This window comes from Antennarius striatus, chromosome 14, assembly GCF_040054535.1.
Source record: "Antennarius striatus isolate MH-2024 chromosome 14, ASM4005453v1, whole genome shotgun sequence".
NCBI classification, from domain to species: domain Eukaryota; kingdom Metazoa; phylum Chordata; class Actinopteri; order Lophiiformes; family Antennariidae; genus Antennarius; species Antennarius striatus.
In genome coordinates, this window is record NC_090789.1 from 4,464,765 (window position 1) to 4,485,908 (window position 21,144).

The 21,144-nt window shown below is 38.9% G+C and overlaps 3 protein-coding genes across 5 annotated transcripts; 2 read left to right on the top strand and 1 right to left on the bottom strand.

The window, feature by feature from the left end:
* Window positions 1-1,467: 1,467 nt before the first annotated feature.
* Window positions 1,468-7,986, bottom strand: azin1b (antizyme inhibitor 1b). The gene is made up of 11 exons (XM_068332945.1): window positions 7,822-7,986; window positions 6,930-7,073; window positions 5,701-5,899; window positions 5,373-5,546; window positions 4,938-5,110; window positions 4,508-4,721; window positions 4,313-4,387; window positions 3,809-3,974; window positions 3,478-3,587; window positions 2,998-3,203; window positions 1,468-2,911 (listed from the first exon to the last, which is right to left on the bottom strand). Exons 3-11 carry the CDS (start codon window positions 5,800-5,802, stop codon window positions 2,836-2,838), a joined length of 1,296 nt encoding a protein of 431 aa, XP_068189046.1. The 5' UTR covers window positions 5,803-5,899; window positions 6,930-7,073; window positions 7,822-7,986; the 3' UTR covers window positions 1,468-2,835.
* On the top strand, window positions 3,468-17,701 carry atp6v1c1b (ATPase H+ transporting V1 subunit C1b). Of its 3 annotated transcripts, none has more exons than XM_068332948.1 (13): window positions 3,468-3,604; window positions 12,124-12,304; window positions 12,700-12,767; window positions 12,919-13,004; window positions 13,126-13,220; window positions 13,356-13,447; window positions 13,660-13,758; window positions 14,134-14,202; window positions 15,528-15,620; window positions 16,010-16,103; window positions 16,452-16,549; window positions 16,640-16,763; window positions 16,968-17,701. In XM_068332948.1, exons 2-13 carry the CDS (start codon window positions 12,173-12,175, stop codon window positions 17,064-17,066), a joined length of 1,149 nt encoding a protein of 382 aa, XP_068189049.1. In that variant the 5' UTR covers window positions 3,468-3,604; window positions 12,124-12,172; the 3' UTR covers window positions 17,067-17,701. The 3 variants fall into 3 exon arrangements, with proteins under 3 accessions (XP_068189049.1, XP_068189048.1, XP_068189047.1); XM_068332947.1 differs by lacking the exon at window positions 3,468-3,604 and adding an exon at window positions 11,511-11,588; XM_068332946.1 differs by lacking the exon at window positions 3,468-3,604 and adding an exon at window positions 11,527-11,663.
* Window positions 17,702-18,510: 809 nt separating this feature from the next.
* On the top strand, window positions 18,511-20,972 carry si:ch211-215i13.3 (brain and acute leukemia cytoplasmic protein). Its single transcript, XM_068333600.1, has 3 exons — window positions 18,511-18,751; window positions 19,010-19,134; window positions 19,723-20,972. Exons 1-3 carry the CDS (start codon window positions 18,625-18,627, stop codon window positions 19,837-19,839), a joined length of 369 nt encoding a protein of 122 aa, XP_068189701.1. The 5' UTR covers window positions 18,511-18,624; the 3' UTR covers window positions 19,840-20,972.
* Window positions 20,973-21,144: the final 172 nt, after the last annotated feature.

Consider the following 21,144-nt stretch of genomic DNA (forward strand, 5'->3'; position numbering starts at 1 on the left):
TCCGTCAATCTTTTACTCTTGAAGCAGACGATAAATTTCTTTGGCCCTCTGATTATATAGATTTAGCAGAAACGGTGCAACCACTGGGCATTTGGCATTTCTTACCACAAAAGAGCAGTCACATCATTGGTAAGACACCTGAAGTATAATGAAGTTAGATGGTAGCACCTGTAAAAGCTCAAGTGTAAGAGATTTTTCACCAATACAACCTGAGTGTGCAATTTATACATGAACCCCCATTCAAAATCAACTTGGACATTATTTATGCTTGTTTACTCAAACCCAGATAGGTCTTCTCAGCCAGGTCATTTTAAATCTACCACCACTATGTTGTAATGGTACTTCTTGTGTAACCAAGAGTGTGTCAGAGTAATAAAATGTCCACATGTTACTGTCATGGCAATTACAACCAAATACACCAAAACCATGTCTAGTACTCGGATGACCTGACAAGCCAATCAAGCCAAAGTGTGACGTTCAGGGACCCAATGACAGGGTATGTAATTTCTAAATTTGACATAGTACTGACAATTATCAAAATGTCTACAATACTGTAGCACCTCGTCACCTAGTCCAAACATTTCACCTCTAAATTGTGTTTATTTTAGAGTTTAAAGACGGCTGGCTTGTCCCAGTTAATGACTCATGACGGCCAGACCGCAGTGATCGCGGGCAGACGTGACGGTGGATCTGGGTTAATTTACCAGCTCTCCCTGCGTCCCGAAATGCCGCACCAGTCACAGCAACCTTATCGTTATCATATAAAATGACGCGTTGTAGTAAAAAAAAAAAAAGCTTTTGAGTCAGTTGTGTAAAAGGATTAAGTGGAAGTAGTAAAATTCCTCAGATAGTAACAGATTGAGCCTCAGTTTTTAATATGAATGGCATTGTTTGAGTGCCTCTTATTTAACTTTTAAACTCCCCACAGTTCTTGTCACACTGCGAGGAAAAAGTGACCACTTTTAAGAATTTTATTTTGAAAGACCGGTGGAAGTTTAATGACTTATCTCGTGGTTAAAGTCGCCCACTTCCACGCCACGCACCAATAGTCCTGACCCATAATGATATCTGTTTGTGCTTGAAGTTTTTTCGATCTTATGTCATGGGAAAATAAACCTTTGTAAACTAGGGTAGTAGATGATTAGCTTTACGGCGTACCCTGCTATGGCGTCGCTCTGCCCCGCCCAGCATCACCTGATTGGCTGTTAGTGAGGCGCTGTATAGAAGCGTCATCATGATGCTAAGCCAATCAGAATTCGACGAGCTATGGCGTCGTTAAAATAGTTCTGCAACAACAAGTCAGGGCTCATTTCTGGCAACTTTATAAGTTTTTTTTTCTTTTCTTTTTTTGCAAAACACACTCGACTAGTAACAATTAAAAAAAAAAAAAGTATACAGATTTTCCCAAAATGTGTGGCATTCTAAACTGTTTTCTATAATAAAAAAAAAGTCACACATACAAACTGATACTTTCAGTCAGAAAATGTATTAAATTAATCACTTTCATTTACTTCAACAAGCACAATTTACAGTCGAAAACAGGCTATGGTCCATTAGTGCCTTAGACAAGCAAGTAATTTTAATACATTAGTTATTTGTAACACACAAGGGCAGGATTATCTCAAAACTGCAATCAGGTCAGATTCATTTTTATAGACATTTAGCTGTACATGAGACTGCAATGTGTCCCTCATAACTTTAATAAATAAGGCATGAGGAATGATCTGGCATGCTATGCATCATTTGCACTACCCCAGAGGTCTGTGTACAGCTACTATGCCTTTCAGTGGAGAAATATAGACATATCCATCCTATACAAATCTCTTATAATTAAGCACTCTTCAGAAATAACTCTTTTGCTGGATTTTAGATCCCAACAGAGCAAAGACTCAGCAAGACACTGGAACAAAGATCTGAAAAATCAGGGTTGCTTTGTTACAAGTCAAAGTCATTTCTTTAAACCAATAGCAGATTGTGCATTTGAGATCAGATTAACCTCTTTCCACCAAAGGCAAGGAGTGCATTAGGGTGTATCATGCCTTTTGAGTGAAGAAAAACCACTGAGGTCACAAACAGCACACTTACTCCATGTAGCGTTACAAAACACATCAATACCCTATCAGGAAAACACTGTTAGTTGGGCGACAGCAGAATACAAGGGAAAACACACTGGAGCTTTGAATAAGCCCCATTATTATCGGAATCTAATAAATAAAATGCATTGAGGTGAGCCGTAGAAAGAAACGAGGTTACATCATTGTGTCATAAATTCATTTCAACTCTGAAACATGAGGGGACTGAAGCAGAGAATCCACGATGTGGCATTGGTTCTTTTAAATGCTTGAAAAATCTACAGACAAATGTATTCGGTGTCGAGCAGACAGGATTTACAGAACCATCAACAAGTAATTAATAGTTTGGTTAAATCAATTGTACATTTCGTAAAATGGATTTAATTTAGGAAACAAACCACCACAAACAAGGTGGTGGTTGAAGGGGAGGGGAGAGGGGGGGGGGGTGTCCCATCTCCAAGGAGTTGTCCATTTTGTTGCATAATGTCATTTCATCTTGGACTTGTGTTCTTTTAGATGACAGATTCTTACAATTCACCGGAGGGAGGAGCAAAACATGAAGACCTTTTAGTGTTTCCAATTTTAAGATGTTCTTCAACATTGGAAATAGTAGGACATTGCATTACTTTAATTTGGGGTTTTTTCTTAAAAAGGTGGTTGGAATGTTGACCACATTTAGGCCCTTGTCTACCCCTCTCACACAGTGAAAGCAGCGGCAAAGGAGGATCTGTGCAATATAATTTAGGACAGGCGCCGAGGGAATTTACACACTGTACTGGACCAAGTCGAAGTTCTTCATAGCGCTGTCCTGTGCCACACCAGCCTCCTGCATTTTGAACCTGTGTGCAACAGCAAATGCCAGAGTGAGTGCATTGTTATTTGCATTGGTGTCAGATGGGAACGCTGTGACTCACTCCAGACTCACCAGTCAGAGGTGGAGACGGTGTAGTAGATGGGCAGGCCGCAGGAGCTGAACTCCTCCATGCCGCACGCTCCCATGTCGGAGAAAAGAAGCCAGTCTCCCACGCTGAGCTCAGGCAGCAGGCAGCGCTCCATCACACAGTCCAGCTGGTCCAGCGATGGACCCCACAGGCTGCTGGGATACACCGCCTCTTCGCCACACAGCCCATACTGCAACGAAAAACAATAGTATATTAAACGATATGCAAGACACAAAGTATAAGATTATCTAAAGGTTTGGATTTATCAGCTGTTATGATAGGTATCCCATAACACTGTCAGGTCTCTAAATGACAATATAATTTACTTTTTAAATTTTTTTATGCAAAGAAATATAGATCCTGCTTGCTTTAATGCTCATCATGGATGACCCTTTAGCTTTGTTCCAAATGCAGCTGAATCAATTCTAAATGGGGTCAACTCTCACAGGTGCAGCTCTACTAACCTTGTGCACTGATGGGGCAGCGATGGAGTTTCCCAGCAGCTTGCAGCCGAATGCGCCATAAACACCCTCGTTGATGTAGTACAGGAATTCAGTATCTTCATTTTTCTCTCCTGAGTAAACATAGCAGGTAAGTAAATACAAATATAGCATCTGAAAAGTTTGTACATGCAACACCCAAGTGTTAAAAAAAAAGAAGTCCTCACACAACAAATATGAAAGCAAACTGGTCCACCTCAGTACAGCTATATGCACCCAAACAGTTCGGTCACACAGGCATTGCAGTTCGCTTTAACTTGACAAACAGGACCTCTGAGCTGGTGAAGTTGTATACCTTGAGTCAGATCGCCCCAGTGGCAGGTCACCAGCTCTTTGCCAATCACACTGACAGCCAGGCTGAAAGCCGAGGCCACATAGAAGTTGCTCGGCCGGGCCAACACTTGCACGCCAGACATTGGACTGAAGTAAGCATCCAGCAGCGGTCTGACTGCAGACTCAACCTGCACAAAGTCAGAGGATACATTTACAAAATACTGGCATAATAGGCATTATACTGTTTAAAGCTGAAATCCCTGGCCCAGTAAGTTACACTTGTAAAAATGAGTTAGAACACATGTATGCAAAATCAAGCAAAATGAATTAAAATCCTTGAATAAATCAGTGATGTCTTCAGTAATGATGGTTAAAGAGAATAGCTTCATTCTACAGTGTAGACCAGATGGGGGGGGTACAAATAGAATCACCCTAAATTATGCGACATACTTGAATCTGCTTAAGATTTTTTTAGGTTTAAAGTCTAATTAAAAGCGTCCAAAAACCACAGCTTTTTCACACTAACCTGTTTGAGTTGAAAATCTGAGCCAGTAAATCCACTTCCAATGTCCAGGATGTTCATGTTGAAGCCCAAATCCACCTGAACAGAAACATCACAAGGTCAATAATTACCAGGGAGAGTGAAAGCCAAAAAAAGTATTGAGCTACATCGGCCATTTTCCGACTGATTCATGATAATATATTCATCAGATTTTCCTACCCCCATGTCAAACACACAGCGGGCATCTGATAGTGCATGGGCATACGCTTCTTGCAAGTCCTGGCATGTGCTGGGGATGTGGAAAGTAACCCCCACCACCTGGACCCCCAGTTCTTTAGCTGCTTCCAGCAGGTGCCGACAGCTCTTCAGAGAGAAGCCGAAGGTCATGCTGGTCTCAGCTGCATGCTCCTGGGTGGTCAACTGTAGCAACAATCTAGAATAGGAAAAATAAAAACACGACAGAAACATTCTTTTAAAGCAAGCAAAATACTTTTCCAAGCTTAAGACTAACTAGCTCAATAAAAAAATATTTTAAAAAATGTTACTCCCTATGAAAATGGTCACTTCACTGACTCAGGCTTTAGTTTGCAAAAATTGAAGAGTTAAAAAATTACTAAGGACAATTTTTCAGAGCCAAATGTAATCTTACTTTGCTTCAGGGTGCAGACGAGAAATCTTCCCTAGCTCTGCCTCATTTTCACACACGAGGTGCTGGATGTTGCTCCTGGCAGCATGCTTAATGTGCGCCTGCTGTTTGCATACACCTGAGAAAATGATGTTTTCTGGTGGTACACCGTGCTCCAGCACCAGGTTTACTTCCGCCTAGCACACACAAAGGACATGCACATTAGCGATAACACGTCATTAATGGCTAAAAGGCCCATCAAAACAATCCACATACATCAACTTTGTTCCATAATTTGAAAGGGTAACTGTCATCGACCGACTAGTAATCCACTGAGTGCTTGTAATGAAATTGCGTCAAAATACCAAGTGCTTTAATATTGTTCAGAAAACAAAAATAGAAATTACAAAAAAAAAACAATCAACATAACAATCTGATTGTGTGAACATTAAATCCTACCTTGTTGACGCAAACAAAGCCCAGGCCTAAGGAGGCCAGCACCTCGATGACAGCAGGGCTGCTGTTGTTCTGCACTGTGTAGTAGGGCTGGAGTTGGGGTGCGATGCTGTGCCAGCACACATGCTGCCTCATCAGAGCACCGAGATCACCTACAAGAAACGCACTCTTCTCCACCTGGGAGCACAAAGAGGAGACACCTGCACTCAGTTTTCACAACTTATTAAAACTGCATAACTCAGATATGGTAAAAAGCTGCTATGACAACTATTTCAAGCACTTCAAAAATGTTTGACCTGACGATATTTTAAGACAAGTAAGCTGAACTGACCAGAGCCTGTTCACAGATGTGTCCATCAACCACGTCTTCAAGTGTTACTCCTCCCTCCAGGAGTTCAACAATGTAGCTGGGTTTGTCAGAGAGTCCTTTCATCTTCACTGAATTGCGATAAGCTGACTATCATAAAGAACAGATAAGCAAGTTACGGGGTCACGACTGAGCCAATGGGGTCCTGCCGGTGTGCAACAAACTGCAAAGAGACAGGAAAAAACAAAAAGTCTTTTTAGTCAATCAGAAAGGCAGAACAGAAGGTGAGGAACTTTACAAAGTGTTTTCAAATTTAAAATCAAAACCTACCATGCCCAAAAAAAAAAAAGTTTTCAAGCCACGTGTCACAAATGAAACAGAATTTGCTAATCCTTTAGTATATTTTTGAAAACATATGGTTCTTTCCCACCTCTAAAAACATTGTTAGTTGACCTGATCACTCCAAATTGTCCATAGGTGTGTGTGTGTGTGTGTGTAAGCAGTTGTGTTATCTGTGTGGCCCTGCAAGCTGTGCCAGGCTCCAGCATACCCATTACCCGCAAAGCGGATAAACAGCTGTCTTCTATACTGCAGCGGTCTTCAAGAAGATTGGATTAATAGATTCTTACTATATATTTAATAGCATTTTTCACCCACTATTGAGGTTTATAAAGTAGCAAATATAAATCTAAACTCTGGAAGAACATCAAAGAAAGAATATTTGAAATAAAACACATTGCAACATTCAAATAGTTCCAGGTTAACCGTCTTTAAAAAGGTTTAGAAACAAAGAGTGTTTGAGGTGCTTTACTATGTGCATTACATAAGTAATGCTCAGGAGAACTGGACAAACTAGTTTATGTACCACTGTGTTTCTGGCTATGTACGCACATTTTAAATAGCAATCAACCTCTATCGAACTCAATTGCAGTACATCTGGAAAAAACTATCATAATATTTGCAATTCATGGACATCGGGACATACTAAAATATGTCCAATCAGTAACAATCTCATCAAATACTTCAACAGAGGAGAACTTTCTGACATACGTAGTACTGCATACACTCCCGACACCTCGTTCTTTGTTAATCCAAATCAAGGAAACTTCTATTAAAAGGTAACAACAGTCAACACAAACATATCTGATCAAACAATACTTTGGATACTGGTGTCTGGACAGAACATCGTGCCCCTGGACTTTTACCACAGGTGTGGGTAACTGAGTGTGTGCCATGGGTAGTGAGTCACTCACATGGACAAGTCAGGAGATGGACCAGTCCCGCTATCAGCTAGGATCCCAAGGTGGCTCAGCGTTGAAGTCAAAGTGCTCCCTGTAAAGAGCCGCCCCTAGCCCCTCTGGGTAGCGCTCATACACCTGTGCAGAGACGGGGGAGCCCTGAAAGACAGATGAAGTATTAGACATGAATTTAAAAAGAGCAAAAATCATCAAAAGTCAAATTCACAAGTGACTCTTATATTATGGTCTGCCTTAACGACATCTTTCATTTCTAATTCATTCAAATTTGTTGTGACAAGAGTCACTACCACAATCAATAATTTAAGAAATTGATGTGTACAGTGACGTGATTTGATATATTTACACCCCGGGTACGATTTCTGTCTAAATTAATCATTCTAAATTTAATCAGTGGACTATCAGGTCCACACAGGGCGACACTTAGTAATGCCTCAAAGATAAACGAGACAATTAATGTGACGCTCCATAAAACAAGACACATTACGCAAAACACAACTGATTGATAGTTATATAAATGTTGGCCTTTATACAGAGAAGAAACGCTGTTGAAACTCTAAATCTGAAGTGATTACTGAGCTGCTAACGGTAACCTGGCTGCCAACAACACGACGGAGACACACGTTTTGCTAGCACCTAATTTGTTAGCAACCACAAAAACAACGCTTCACTTTGACACAACACGTTATTTAATGCAATATTAGGATTTTAAGACGGGTTAATAATATGTTTACACCGTTGTAGTGACCGTTAAATATATGTAAAATGAAAAGAGAATTCAATGAATCGGTCTGTCATGTGCGGCGAGACCTTAGAAAGACTAGCCCGCCATGTTACGTCCGCCTTGCTCAATCCGAGGCACTCATTCTATGCACTTCGATTGACTTACGTGAGATAACGGCCAGGAGGTTTTGGAAAATCGTCTTCTCTTTTTCGGCGGAATTTTTAAAGAGTAGTGGGCACAACGATAAAAGAAAGAAAGACGGCTGTTTGTGCCATATGTTTTGATTAAAAGGACGAGCGCGCTGCTAACGTTCGGCTTCTCTGTCGACTGATGGGTGGAGAACAACCGTAGCTAAGCAGTGGAAGTGGGAGATGTGATCAACGGTCAGGGGGCGGGACTAAGTTTCATTTCCACCAATCGTATTCCGTCTGTTTTAAGAACACGCCAAATATGCATTTCCGAGCTAATGACGTAAAATAAGCCTAAACTTTCCGTAGATGGTCGCTCGTATCTGTCAAACGGACCCCCGCCGGTCTTGTTTACAAATGACGGTCACGGCGCTCTTGGTGGAGATGGGCGGTTGTAAAACGTTCAGTGGTCCATAATAGTCATATTGCTGGTGTAATTTAAGTCTTACTTAGGAATGCAATGTAATAAGATGTTCAAATGATTTCCAAAATTAAAGACAAATCGTCACATAGAGCCTGAAATATAGTCGAAATATTTATGTCTATAAGTACTGTATATATTTTCTTCATTAATTAGAATTTAAAATCATTCTGTGACTTATTTAACTTTGACTTGTTTTGTGTATTTTTTTTAAAATGTAACCTCTTGAGCATTGACTTGAACTCTTTATAGAACATGTTGCTGTTAAGTTGAGGGAAATTCCATTTCCATATTTACCCACCTTAAATCTAAATAAATTTACCCTCTGTATTTCTGTATTTACGGATTCCTTGAGGCTATTTTTTCCAGTTCAATTATTCATTGTTTGATGAACAAATATACTGTTTGTACACTCTAAGTTAAATTCTGACAGTATAATTTTAAAATAATGTAAGATCTTGATTGAATTAGTTATTCATGACAAGATTTAGTGCAGATATGTTATCAGTGATTTTCTGTAATTAGCATGAACTACTTATGTGAGAGCAATGGAAAGGTTTTAAGGTTGGAAAAAGTGGTTCAAATGTGTTCTAATTACAACCCTCTTTGTCAGGTGTATTATTATTCTTTCTAACGCAGATGCGTACTAATTACACTCTTCTCAGTCAGCTGGATCCATTACCATTTCCCCAATCACACTCCACTCCAGAACACTTTTTAAACAACATTGTGACACATACATTTTTACAAATCAGGAAGAACAAAGTGTTGAAAAAATCCCTCTGCCTGAAGAGGCAGAGGATGATATTTTGACATTTAGTTCTGCTTGTGTTTCATGGAGATTTGGGGATTGTTATGATTAATGATCTTAAAGTGCATGTGAGAAAGACTTGAGCAATAACCAAGAAAATACAATATGGTTTTAAACATACAAATCAAACCATCTTATATTTTGTTGGTTATTGCTCAAGTCTTTCTCACATGCACTTTTGGTGCTATTTCAAGTCTGGGAACGGAAATAATAATTCATCTAGATTCATTGAATTTAGCATGGTAGTCAGGAGTTCAGTTCAACACTGAATGACTGGCAAGAAGAGCACAACAACTCAGCCTGCAGCCACCTTGGTCCTATGACTAGTGTTGTAGGCAGAGAGCACTGGAACGAAATCCTGCATGTCCTCATCTGCATGTCAATAATTGGCAGTCCTGTTGGCCAAATCTTTGTTTTATGATAGTCACTGCAAAGGACACCGTGTACAGAAATCAATGTGGCTTTGAAAACATTGGATGCCATGCAACATCAAAGCAAATTGTGAATGAAGTTGCATTCTTGCTATACATTTCCAGTATGACTCTAAAAATTTACATAACTCTAATCACATTCACACAGTCACACAAAGCATGTGGGGATACATAGGCTATAATGCATTTTGGTTTCAGTATGGAGTCATACACTCTTCGTTTTCATAGAAATAAAGTACTTACAACTTGCTTCTAAATGTACTTTGGAATAGTGGACCATATGTTTGTAAAGTACAGGTAATTATGTAAAATATAAGATCAATTAAAATGCCAGAAACCATTGGTGGAAGGAAAATGAAAACAAAGACGATTAAAAGACAATAATGTTTTTTGTCTGTAATAAAACTCAGAAACATATATTACTGATTTTATAAAATAAGTATTATTTATATTTTATAGCTTTTATCATATATACTGTGGACAGAATCGTTTATTATGGCTGTCTTTTTCAAGTATGTTGAAAATTAAAATTATGAAAAATATTCTAAGGATTACATTGTTCAAACTTTTATAATTAAAATGTTAGCAAGTCTTAAGTGAATTACGAATGTAAAGTATGTACAAGGTTCTCTGTGATGCATTGGTGATGTGTATGGAGCACTTCACACATATTGCCTGTAGTCAGCTGGCTGTAAATTACATGATTATCGTCATCTCATCTACAAGAACATGGATGGATAGATGGACGTATATGTGCAAGGTTCATATTTGAGTCAGTGAAGAAGGGAGCAAAGTTCTTTTTTTTCAGTTCTACTCCTTGTTTCCAAAAAGCAAACAACATTTGTCAGCAAGAAAAGACATTATTTGAAAGTGACACCATTCCCACAAATCCCAAAAAATCCCAAAACAAATAATGAAGATTTAATGACACAAGTTAGTATATTTGTTCATGTGTTGTTCACATTGGCAATGTTCATTATTGGTGTAACTATTATCCTTAACAAGGACAATTCTATTTAAGCCTGTTAGTAAACCATGGCAATGTGGTATGGTGAACCAGAGACAACCACAACACTGAAGCAGCTAAATGGATATCAGTCACTCTCAATTTCATTATTCACACGTTATTTATTTCAACAAAATATATTTGATCTACAAAATATAATTTAAAAAATGCTGAATGTTTTCTTAGTGTGGTTTGTAATTATTGCTGAAAGGGTCAGCTATGCAAGCCATGAATAAATCGTGTAGTCAGACTGTCTGTGAAGGTTCTCATTCATCCAGGTCATGGTTATCCAAAGATGTTTAAAGATGTTTAAAACAAAACACTGAACTTGTAGTGTCGTAAAATTTCAGCTCAGACAGAGACACTGTACACGCAGATGGTTGCGAGATTGGGCGTCTGTCAACAGGGCTGCGAGTCCTTAATGGTGCGTTCATAAATAATCGGAAATACGTAAACCCCAATGGTAAATTCTGTCGAGAGCCCCAACAGTGAATAATTACAGTATACAAACTGTGTTCCAACCTCAAGCAGCAATTAAGTGTACATATTTCCAATTCTTTTTTCCAATTAGTATTGTATTAGTTAACATTAACGACACGACGCAGTTACTCCGTCAAACAGAACATATAATTATTGACAAATTTTGTTGATACGAACTACTTAGAGATACTTTTAAAATTACTGGATTCATGTAGGCCGATTTATTTTAAGAATTTATGCAACCAGTAGCGATTAATTTCGTCATCTGGTTGGTTTTTAGATTTTAGATTTTAGATTTAATATAATACATATTAAGACTCATGTTGTTTTTAAATGTTGCGACCGACGGAATATGCCGACATACGCTTTTCACATCTAAAAATATTCAGTTGTGTTATCAATGCTAGCTGTCAGCCATTGTTGCGTCTGGCGCAGATAGACTCTGAACCCAACGAGCATTCGTCGAACACGTGAAGGGATCCATGCGCGCTGCGGCCACTGCGCAGGCGCACAACTACTGTCTTGATCAGCTGACTGAGTAAGATTTTTTTTTTGGTTGAAGGACCATTGAGTCGAAAACCTGCGATTATCCACGGTATGAATGGGAAAACGTTATTTTTGAAGTGAATTACGCCGCGTGGAGCAGATCTCGAAACAATTAAACATATCGGTAAATCTGAGAATAATCCGTAGCACACAGGTCGTGACAATGCGAGACTGCAATGCAAACAAGCTGCTGTCAACAGCAAGCTAACGTTGACAAAAACCCATCAACGAACTACTTTAATTTCGTCGATATTAATCGGATTATTAGCTCAGATTAGCAGGGCAACATTAAAAACGGCAGCTTTTATCCGTGTCACGCCGTTGGTGCGTATTTAGGAGGAAACTGATCATATGACTGTCAATCAGCACACACGAGGATGTGGCTGTTTCCACTTCTCTTTACTGATGGAATCCCTGCGTGAACCGTGTAAAAAACAACAACAACAACAACATTTTGAAGCAAAATGAGTCCAAACACCCAAAACGGAAAACGATCCGTGCTCCACAGTGCATGAGAGATAAGAGGCCCTGGATAAAGTTTAAACAGAGTTCTGTTAATGTTGTTTGTTCTGCTTCATCTTCAGTGACTTCCTCAACACCAAGGCTCCGTGGACCAACCCCAAACTATCAGCCATGACTGAGTTTTGGTTGATCTCAGCTCCAGGGGAGAAGACATGCCAGCAGACCTGGGATAAACTGATGGTGGCCACAACACGTACCAACAACCTGTCCGCTAATAACAAGTTCAACATCCCTGATCTCAAGGTTAAACAGTCCTCTGTGTTTCATACAACAGAGTCCACCGGCTAGTAGCTTTAGTTATGGATAGCTCATGTCATGGAGGTTATGTTTGTTGGTTGTTGTTTTAGTTAGCAGGCCTGTGCTAAAACTGGTAAATAACTTTCAATTTTATGATTATATTTCTTAATGATTAGCCTAATTTTCTTCATGTATGATACATAAAGTGCAATGTTAAACAATAACATATTGCTCGTTTATTATATTGATTCAAGTGATGGTGACGATCCAGATTAATATCTGCATCAAACTGGTTTATGTATTTATAGGAGATCTTTAATGAGCTGCCGGATGCTGAGAGATTTTTTGGCCTTTGAATGACATTCTGGTATTTTTATGTATGTTTTTTTTGTTTCAAACAGGTCGGAACACTAGATGTCTTAGTTGGTTTGTCGGATGAACTGGCTAAACTCGATACCTTTGTGGAAAGGTAAACTTCAAAATTAACATCTTCATAAAATATTTAATGTGTTTGAGACTCCATTGATATTTAAATGTCACATCTGAGTACAGATTTGTCTTCCTGTCATGTGATTCCTCTTGTTTTTTTAAGCCTTTTGTTGATCTGCGTTGTTTTTCAGTGTGGTGAAGAAGGTCGCTCAGTACATGGCCGATGTTCTGGAGGACAGTCGAGACAAGGTCCAAGAGAACTTACTAGCTAATGGAGGTAATAGCCGTTAGTCACCAACTCTTGTATAACTAATATTGATGACTAATAGCTGGTAGAAAGCAAATTCGGGGAGGTGCATCATAATTGATGCTGACGACTTTTTCTTTTCACTTTTCAGTTGATCTGGTCACTTATATCACCAGATTCCAGTGGGACATGGCTAAGTACCCAATCAAACAGTCACTGAAAAACATCTCTGAGATCATCTCTAAGGTATTTGGAAAGATGCTCACCTTTGAATGTGATGTTTGAATAAAAGAGACAACAAATGAAAACAAACATAGATATTTACTTAGAATTGCAAAGTCAATTTGTATCAAATTAGTGTCTCTCCTATTTGGTGTCTAGCAAGCGAGTCAGATAGACAATGACCTGAAGGCTCGAGCTTCAGCATACAACAACCTGAAGGGAAACCTGCAGAACCTGGAGAGGAAGAATGCGTACGTAATATCAGGATGCCATTATACTGTGCGCTGTTTGTAATGTGTTCCTCTGTAATCACATGAGATTAGCTTGTATTCTGTCTATATATGTTTGCCTTTGCAGTCGAAGGTGTTCGATATCTCCTGCAGGGATACATTTACTTGAAATTTATTTTAGATATTTGCTCTCTGTGAGTTTCGCAGTATGCATTACCTGCCTTCTCCTCTAGGGGGAGTTTGTTGACCAGGAGTTTGGCTGACATCGTGAAGAAAGAGGACTTTGTTCTGGACTCAGAATACCTGATTACAATGCTGGCAGTCGTCCCAAAGTAAGAACATCAGTATATACATACTGTATGTAGTAAGCAGTGATGTAGAAAATCCCAAGTTATTGTGGCCGTAGAAGATATGACTCAGGTTTTGCCGACGGCAGTTAAGGTCACCACAGTGAGAAAGGTGTTTTTTTATTTGGTAGAAATATCGACTTCCCACATTCATTTTGTGTTAATGATTAATTCATTAAAAAAACACCCTTTTAAAAAGCAAAATGTGGGCTAAATGTGAATTATTGCTCCCAGTAAAAACACATCAAATGGTCAGATTGTAATGACCTACATTCAAAACATCAGCTTTGGAATGTAATATAAAATGTAATGTTAATAAACATATTAATTGCTGCAAACTTTTCTTTTCGCCCTCATCAGGACGAGCTACGCAGATTGGCAGAAGACATACGAAACGCTGGCAGAAATGGTTGTGCCACGCTCCACTAAGTAAGGATAACCACACGAATCGGTTCAGTTATTTGTCGACTCGTAATCATCCATAGGAAGAGGAGAGTTTCTACAAGCATACATTCTATTAGAAGAGTTTGCTGGAATAAGGACTGATTTAAAAAAGGAGGACAAACTGCTGTATGCTGTATCACGGTTCATGTGGACTCACAGTTAAATAGACAAGGACAAACGCTGCAGTCAATCAGTAACTGGAATGATTGTAGATTTGATCTGAGATCTGATTTCCTCTTCAGATTCATCTTCTTATGTGACCCAAATCAGGAATAATTCGGAAAAATTATATATATATATATATTTAAAAAACATGTTCTCAACTTAATTAGAGTCCATTTCCACCACTATTGTTTAATAATAATGTAACATCACTTAATTTACGTTTCTCTGAATGGGATATTCCATTTGTGAGGTATTCATAGAAAAACGCGTTACTATGGTATCCTCTGGGTGAGAGGACAGTGAGGATGTCTGAAAGGGTTCAATGTATGTTAAATAGTTCTTCTTTTGCAAACATTTAAAATGTAAATGACATATTTCAGTTGTGAACATCAGCATCTATCTGTCTTAAAAGATCTGTTTTTGAAAGCAAGAAAAAAACCGTGCAGCAGACTTTTGAACGATAGTGTTCTGGATTAAAAAATGATTCATAGGAATGATGCTTTCACAGCTGCTGACCTTTTGCCAATGAGGCCAGAGGATTTTAGGCATTACATTCAGGCCTTTGGACAGGAGGAACTCAGTGTCTTGTGGCGTCATAGCAACCAGTACTTCAGATATGGAGGACCATCTACCAGTGTGACCTGGAAAAAGGAAACCATAAATCTGTCTTTGCAGGAGCATCACTTCCATTATTTCGGAGCGGTTGTATCAGAGCAGATTATTATGAATGGACAGTTTTTTTCTCATCATCTGGGGTCAAGGATGGGTTCTGTAATAATATAAAGAGTGAGACTATATACTGACACATACTTTAACTGTTAATGTGATGTTAGTCATATTATGCATGTCTGTGGGGAGTTTTTTTGCAATCATGGAATATAATGGGGAACAGATTTTTTCAGAGTGTTTGAATTATCAAACGTAATAATATCTTCCATTTGTTTTGTTCATCCTTTGCAGTCGTATTAACTCTTAAGCAAAGAAAAATGACCTGTTAACCAGAAGCTAATCCTGATTTACATTTTTACTACAAAATTTGTCATCAGGCTATTAAGTCAAGGCCATATCATGCTTTATTTTTAAATTTGTGAACCAAAATTTGTGTCTTTAGCTCACATCTGTCGTCTTTGCGTCCTCTTCCTCAGGCTGCTGTTTGAAGACAACGACAGCGGCCTGTTCAGCGTCACTCTGTTCAGAAAGGCTATAGATGACTTCAAGCACAAGGCCAGAGAGAACAAGTAAATAATTCCTTCATTTTTACCACGAGAACGCGAAGCAGTCCGAAGAGGTGATGTGTGAAGCTTAATAGAAGGAGACTATCAGGAGCTGGTTTTCAGTTATGGGCTCTGTCTTGAATTACAAATCATTTATAGTTGTTTTTGCTTGAATAATGTTCACTTGCTTTCGGATATTGATGTTACTAAACAATCGTTTTGGTTATTGAACCTGTCATTCATTAAATGCAGAATCAGATTTCTTAAGATCTAAAATTTTTTTAATAATAATCTGAATTTTGTTGATAAGATCTCCAATCTGTGTCAATATCTGTCTGTGCACACAACAGTCACACATAGGACTTGAGTGTAAGTGTGTGTCTGTGTGTTGACTACTGTGTCTCTTAACCTAGATTTACAGTGCGTGATTTCCAGTACAATGAGGAGGAAATGAGGGCAGACAAAGAAGAGATGACACGTTTGTCCACTGACAAGAAGAAACAGTTTGTATGAATGCTGGTCTTTTCACTCACAGTAATACTGACTCGCAAAGCAGGAAAGGAAGATTATTACAGGGCTGACTATGTGTAAGAGAGGGGGGTTAAGAAGCTAATGCTGCTACGCTTTTCAGATATTTGGCTGTAGATGTATTTTTATTTGATTGTCTGTGATTAATTTGTGGAAACATGAAATTGCAGCTCATTGTACATTATGAATTAGAGACTGGAAACATTTACATTAAACTTATTATGTTATGATTCATAAGAAAAATGAAACAAGCATCAAGAATAAAAATTCTCTCAATTGGTTTTGTTCTGTTGTAAAGCCATTAAATTACACTTCCTATCCATGCAGGGGCCTTTGGTGCGATGGCTGAAAGTGAATTTCAGTGAAGCATTCATCGCGTGGATCCACATAAAAGCCCTGCGAGTGTTTGTGGAGTCCGTATTGAGGTGGAACGATTCGTTCATTCATACGTCCGTTTAATGCAGGGATTTTTTTCGCGTCTTGATGAGGTCTGAGGGAGTTGTTGTGTTTCGTAGATACGGGCTTCCCGTCAACTTTCAGGCCATGCTCCTTCAGCCCAACAAGAAGAACATGAAGAAACTGAGGGAGGTGCTCTATGACCTGTACAAACACCTGGACAGCAGCGCTGCCATTATTGATGTGAGTCTAAAATTACAGGAAGTGCTTTGGCTCTTGGACATTTACAACTAGGGTTAGGATGAGAACACATCAGCCTGATCCCCCAGAGGATGAGGCGTTGATTTGAAGGATGGATTAATTATTGAAAGTCATCATGTCCTGCCTTGTAAAACTATGCCTTGCTTGTTGAAACACATGTGATTCATTCCTGTGTTGTGCCTGCAGGCCTCTATGGATATCCCAGGACTGAACTTAAGCCAGCAGGAGTATTACCCCTACGTTTACTACAAGATCGACTGCAACCTGCTGGACTTCAAAGTCTAAATACATTCCAATTATCTTCGTCTCCTCTCTGTCCTTGTGTGCAGTTATATTCTCATGTTGTTTTCACTCTCAATTTGTTTCTTTTATTTTTATTATCTTGTGTTCTCATTTTTTTCTCTACTCCTGCATTCTTGTGTGTTCAACTTTTTCTTTGACTTCCTCAATGGACTGTGCTTTAAAAGGTGATTTTTTTTTTCTCCATCCATGCCATCAGAGGACATTGTAAAAATACTGCATTTCATTTTTTGTTTTTTTCCTTGTCAGCCATCATCATTTTAAGGACCATAACTGTACACATGTAGGGGGGAAAGTAAGAGAACTATGAATAATATATGTTAAATATAATATTTATTTAAAACCTCTAAAGTCAGTGATGTTCTTGTTTGTTCAGTTTTTGGAAGTGATGTGTTTTTAGCTCTATGTTTATAAGTAGATGTTGACCATCTGTTCTCCTTATGAAGCTATGATCTTGTCAAATACTCAGAAAAGGTCACTTTACACTGTAAAGAAGGATTTGCTAATCGTATGCTCCTATATATTAATCAGTTTCAGAGAAATATGGATAGCTCTATGTGCAAATACTGTATTGTCAGTATAACTGAAGTGAACAGCATATTTAAAATAAATGTGACAAAATAAATACTGTATTGCAAAAAATATACTTAATTTTGGTTCACCTCTCTTTTTACCTTGTTAAACCTTCTTAAACTGATACAAACCAACCTATAAGTCAGTACCAGTCCCGTTGTGAAACATAAAATCATTGATTGAAGGAAAAATATAGGAAATAATTGATAAATGACTGAAAAAAGGACAGGTTACAACCTTTTAATAGTGCTCCAGTATATCACATATTAGATGTTAGAAAAACAACAAACTTGATAGGATACAGGAAGAACGGGAACCAATCGGGTTTCAGCTGCGACCCAAGCCCCGCCCCTTTAGCAGTTCATCTCAGCATTCGCGTCAAACTACGGATGTTTTCATCCAGAACCACTGAGGATGAGGATAATTATATTAAATTATGTTATTCTGTAGGAGATAAAATCCAAAAATGAAAAAAGAACTAATGATTTTCTGTAAAGTTATGGCTTTGAATTTACATTTTGCGTCAAGAACATTGTTTTAATGTTAAATTAAGACATTTTCTCACAAACCGCTATACAATTGAGAAATTTTTAAAAAAAAAAAAAAGTTTACACAACAGAATGACAAAAGCAGCGGTAATCACCTTCCTTTTTGATCGATATTTGCGCGTATTATTTGTATTAACGATCATGCTGATGTTCGCTGCCATCGTCGCTGGATGCAGATGTGACCCCCTCCCCTCCGGATGACGCAGACAAGACTCTCTCCAGTGCGCGTTAACGCTGGTCAGCTGTTGTCCGTATTGAGCAAGCAGCATCAACTCCCACCCCCCCACCCCATAGCAGCTGAGGCGGAAGATGGGAGCAGAAACACGAGTGGGGCTGCAGTAGAGATCCGGGGAGGATGCTGCGGCTGTCGTGAGCCGTGTCTCGTCCGCGTCAGCTGCGCCCGCCGTGGATGATTTTGCCCGATGGGTTGTGGAGGGAGCCGGGCGGACGCGATCATCGAGCCGAGATACCATGAGAGCTGGACCAGAGAAACGGAATCTACATGGCTTACCAACACGGACGTGGAGACCTCTTTACCAGTGGCGACCAGTAAGAGATGTCGTCGTGTTTTCTGTCTGTAATAAATGAAACTGTGTGTGCCAAAGGCCTCTAAGAAAAAGAAGATCTTTAATAATAAAAAAAATAAAATATAACATATGGGGTTCACCAGAAACCACTGGAAACAACCACCACTGACAACTCCCTGACACAGCAAATTTACACCATCTCTGTTATTACCCTATGCAGAAGTGAAGCCACATCTGGATGTTTTTAATGATAATTCATGCACTTCACTGTTTTCCAAAGGTAAAGCTCTGGAGGCCAGTCTGAGGGAGAAGAGGATGGTGAACACAGGAACCCAGTGTGGGAAGCAGGCCCTGGCGTCCACAGGCTCCAACCACCAGAGGAGAGCCAGACGCTCCCAGAGCGATGTAGGTTTACACACCATAAAAAGTTGTACACACAAGTGACAGGAGGAGAATACACAAAAGCTTTCCACACAGATTGCCGCAACATGATTTTATAAATATTATAATACTTCAATTCTTCCTGTGTGACTAAAAAAATAAATGCAGAACTATAAATAGAGGAGATGAATAATGAATGAATCTGTTAACTCATTTGAGGATGAGGGGATGCTTGACCCCACGAACTGCAAATAACAAGCTGCACGACAAACCGATCAGTAGGTGACATTAGCACGTAACACGACATAACCTCCTTTGGTGAGCCTTGAGCTTGTGGATGCACGCTATTGAGAAGATGATCAACCCTCACAACCTTAAAAATTGTGTTTCTATAGCAACAACAAAAAATCAAACACTTCAAAATGCAGAGCTCGTCGTATTACTTAATGTGTGTGTAAAGTTTATTGACACTACAGTTTCTGATCAATAGGGACATGTAGAAAATTAAAAATGCTGAAAAAAACTATTGGATTTGGACATCTTTGTCCACTCTGTCCAGCCTTGTGGCATTTAAATCATGTGACATTAAAAAAATCTTACATCTTTTTATAGCAAACCTCTCGTGACTCTAAAAGGAGGGCATCAAAGGATGCCGCGGCGCTGTCTAAGGATGGGCAGCCCGTCAACATCAGCAGCGGAGGAGACGCCGAACCCGTGGAATGTGTCTGATGAAACTCCAAGATAAGCCAGGACTTAGCAGGGATGAGCAGGACGGGAGGAACTGTGAGCATCTCCATCACCAGATGGGATGTGGTTGTGGTTTACACAATATGTGGATGATGGTTGGTTGTGACCTTTACAAGATCTTGGCTGTTAATCTCAGTGATTTACAACATAAGCACCTGCGTATGTCTTCATCCAAAGATCTGGGGATGCTGCATCTTTGTTGTGCTATCGCAACGGCGCATGCGAGAGTGGGTTCGAAATGTTCTCGCTCTCCACTGGGCTTTTCTCCCATGCTTACGGTGCTGGTCAGGGAATGTGACACTGTGTGAAGCAGACCATGCCATACACACATGATAATCACAATCTGCACATCAAACGTTTCCAGTGTGTGGCCTTCATCAAGAATCAGTTCTTTTGTGTGAGTATATTCTTTTTAGTTTGTGAATGAAGAACTTTATAGTGGGAACCAATTATATACTGTTTAACCTCAGTCAATGCTGTAAATTATTTTAATTTAAGAAGACCCTGAAGTGCTGTTTATAAACTGACATTTGGAGGTTTTGAAGCTTGATGGCTGAAGACTGTCTTTTCCAGCTTTTGCAAGAAAAAGAAACAAAAAACCCGCATGTGCCTATGACTCATCTTGATCTGTTCTGCTCCTGTTTTCACCTTGTCTTGTTTTTTTTTAAAATGTTGTTTATCATTATGTATTCTATTTCCTTACCTGTGTTCTCCAGTTCTTTTATTTTACGTAACGTTATTATGATGTGTTATTTGTGTTGATTATGATCTGCATGTGTGAATTGAACTTTGTTTAATTAGACTATTTTAATCATCTAATGAAATGTTAGGGAATCAAACTGACTACAAAGAACAAAACAACTTATTTGCTATCAATTGTAATAAAACAAATACAGTATAATAAAAAGTGCTGTCAGGTTAGAATGAATTAAAAGGAATAGCAGATTTATGACCAGCAGATGGCGCCAGAAAGCAGTTTGTTTCATTGGAACGTTTTAGTCTATATAAATTTGATTGTCTGTGCTAACATTGTATGTTTGTGATTTTGGTTGCTTGTTAAAAATTGAAATGTAATACAGGTCAAGTTAAATGATGGAAAACATTACAACACAAGATCTGCCACGTTTTTCTTGTTTGCATTAAAATTGACGTCAAATTCTTAAGTTGTCAAATCAATAATGCAGCGACAGGTGTGTTCATTTCCTATTAAGTACAATTAAACAACAATTCTAAAAATACATAATTTATGTTAAACGAAAGGGGTAAATGTTGTGATTTCAAACAAAC

Excerpts from the sequence above, each read along its gene's own strand:
- si:ch211-215i13.3 (XM_068333600.1), top strand. The coding sequence starts at position 18,625 with ATGGGTTGTGGAGGGAGCCGGGCGGACGCGATCATCGAGCCGAGATAC. Across the intron at positions 18,752-19,009 it reads CTCTTTACCAGTGGCGACCA|GTAAAGCTCTGGAGGCCAGT; the intron begins GTAAGAGATGTC and ends TGTTTTCCAAAG. Across the intron at positions 19,135-19,722 it reads CCAGACGCTCCCAGAGCGAT|CAAACCTCTCGTGACTCTAA; the intron begins GTAGGTTTACAC and ends ATCTTTTTATAG.
- azin1b (XM_068332945.1), bottom strand. The coding sequence starts at position 5,802 with ATGAAAGGACTCTCTGACAAACCCAGCTACATTGTTGAACTCCTGGAG. Across the intron at positions 3,975-4,312 it reads CAGATTTTCAACTCAAACAG|GTTGAGTCTGCAGTCAGACC; the intron begins GTTAGTGTGAAA and ends GACTTTGTGCAG. Across the intron at positions 3,588-3,808 it reads CTGGGGCGATCTGACTCAAG|GAGAGAAAAATGAAGATACT; the intron begins GTATACAACTTC and ends ATGTTTACTCAG.
- atp6v1c1b (XM_068332948.1), top strand. The coding sequence starts at position 12,173 with ATGACTGAGTTTTGGTTGATCTCAGCTCCAGGGGAGAAGACATGCCAG. Across the intron at positions 16,550-16,639 it reads TTTGTGGAGTCCGTATTGAG|ATACGGGCTTCCCGTCAACT; the intron begins GTGGAACGATTC and ends TGTGTTTCGTAG. Across the intron at positions 16,764-16,967 it reads GCAGCGCTGCCATTATTGAT|GCCTCTATGGATATCCCAGG; the intron begins GTGAGTCTAAAA and ends TTGTGCCTGCAG.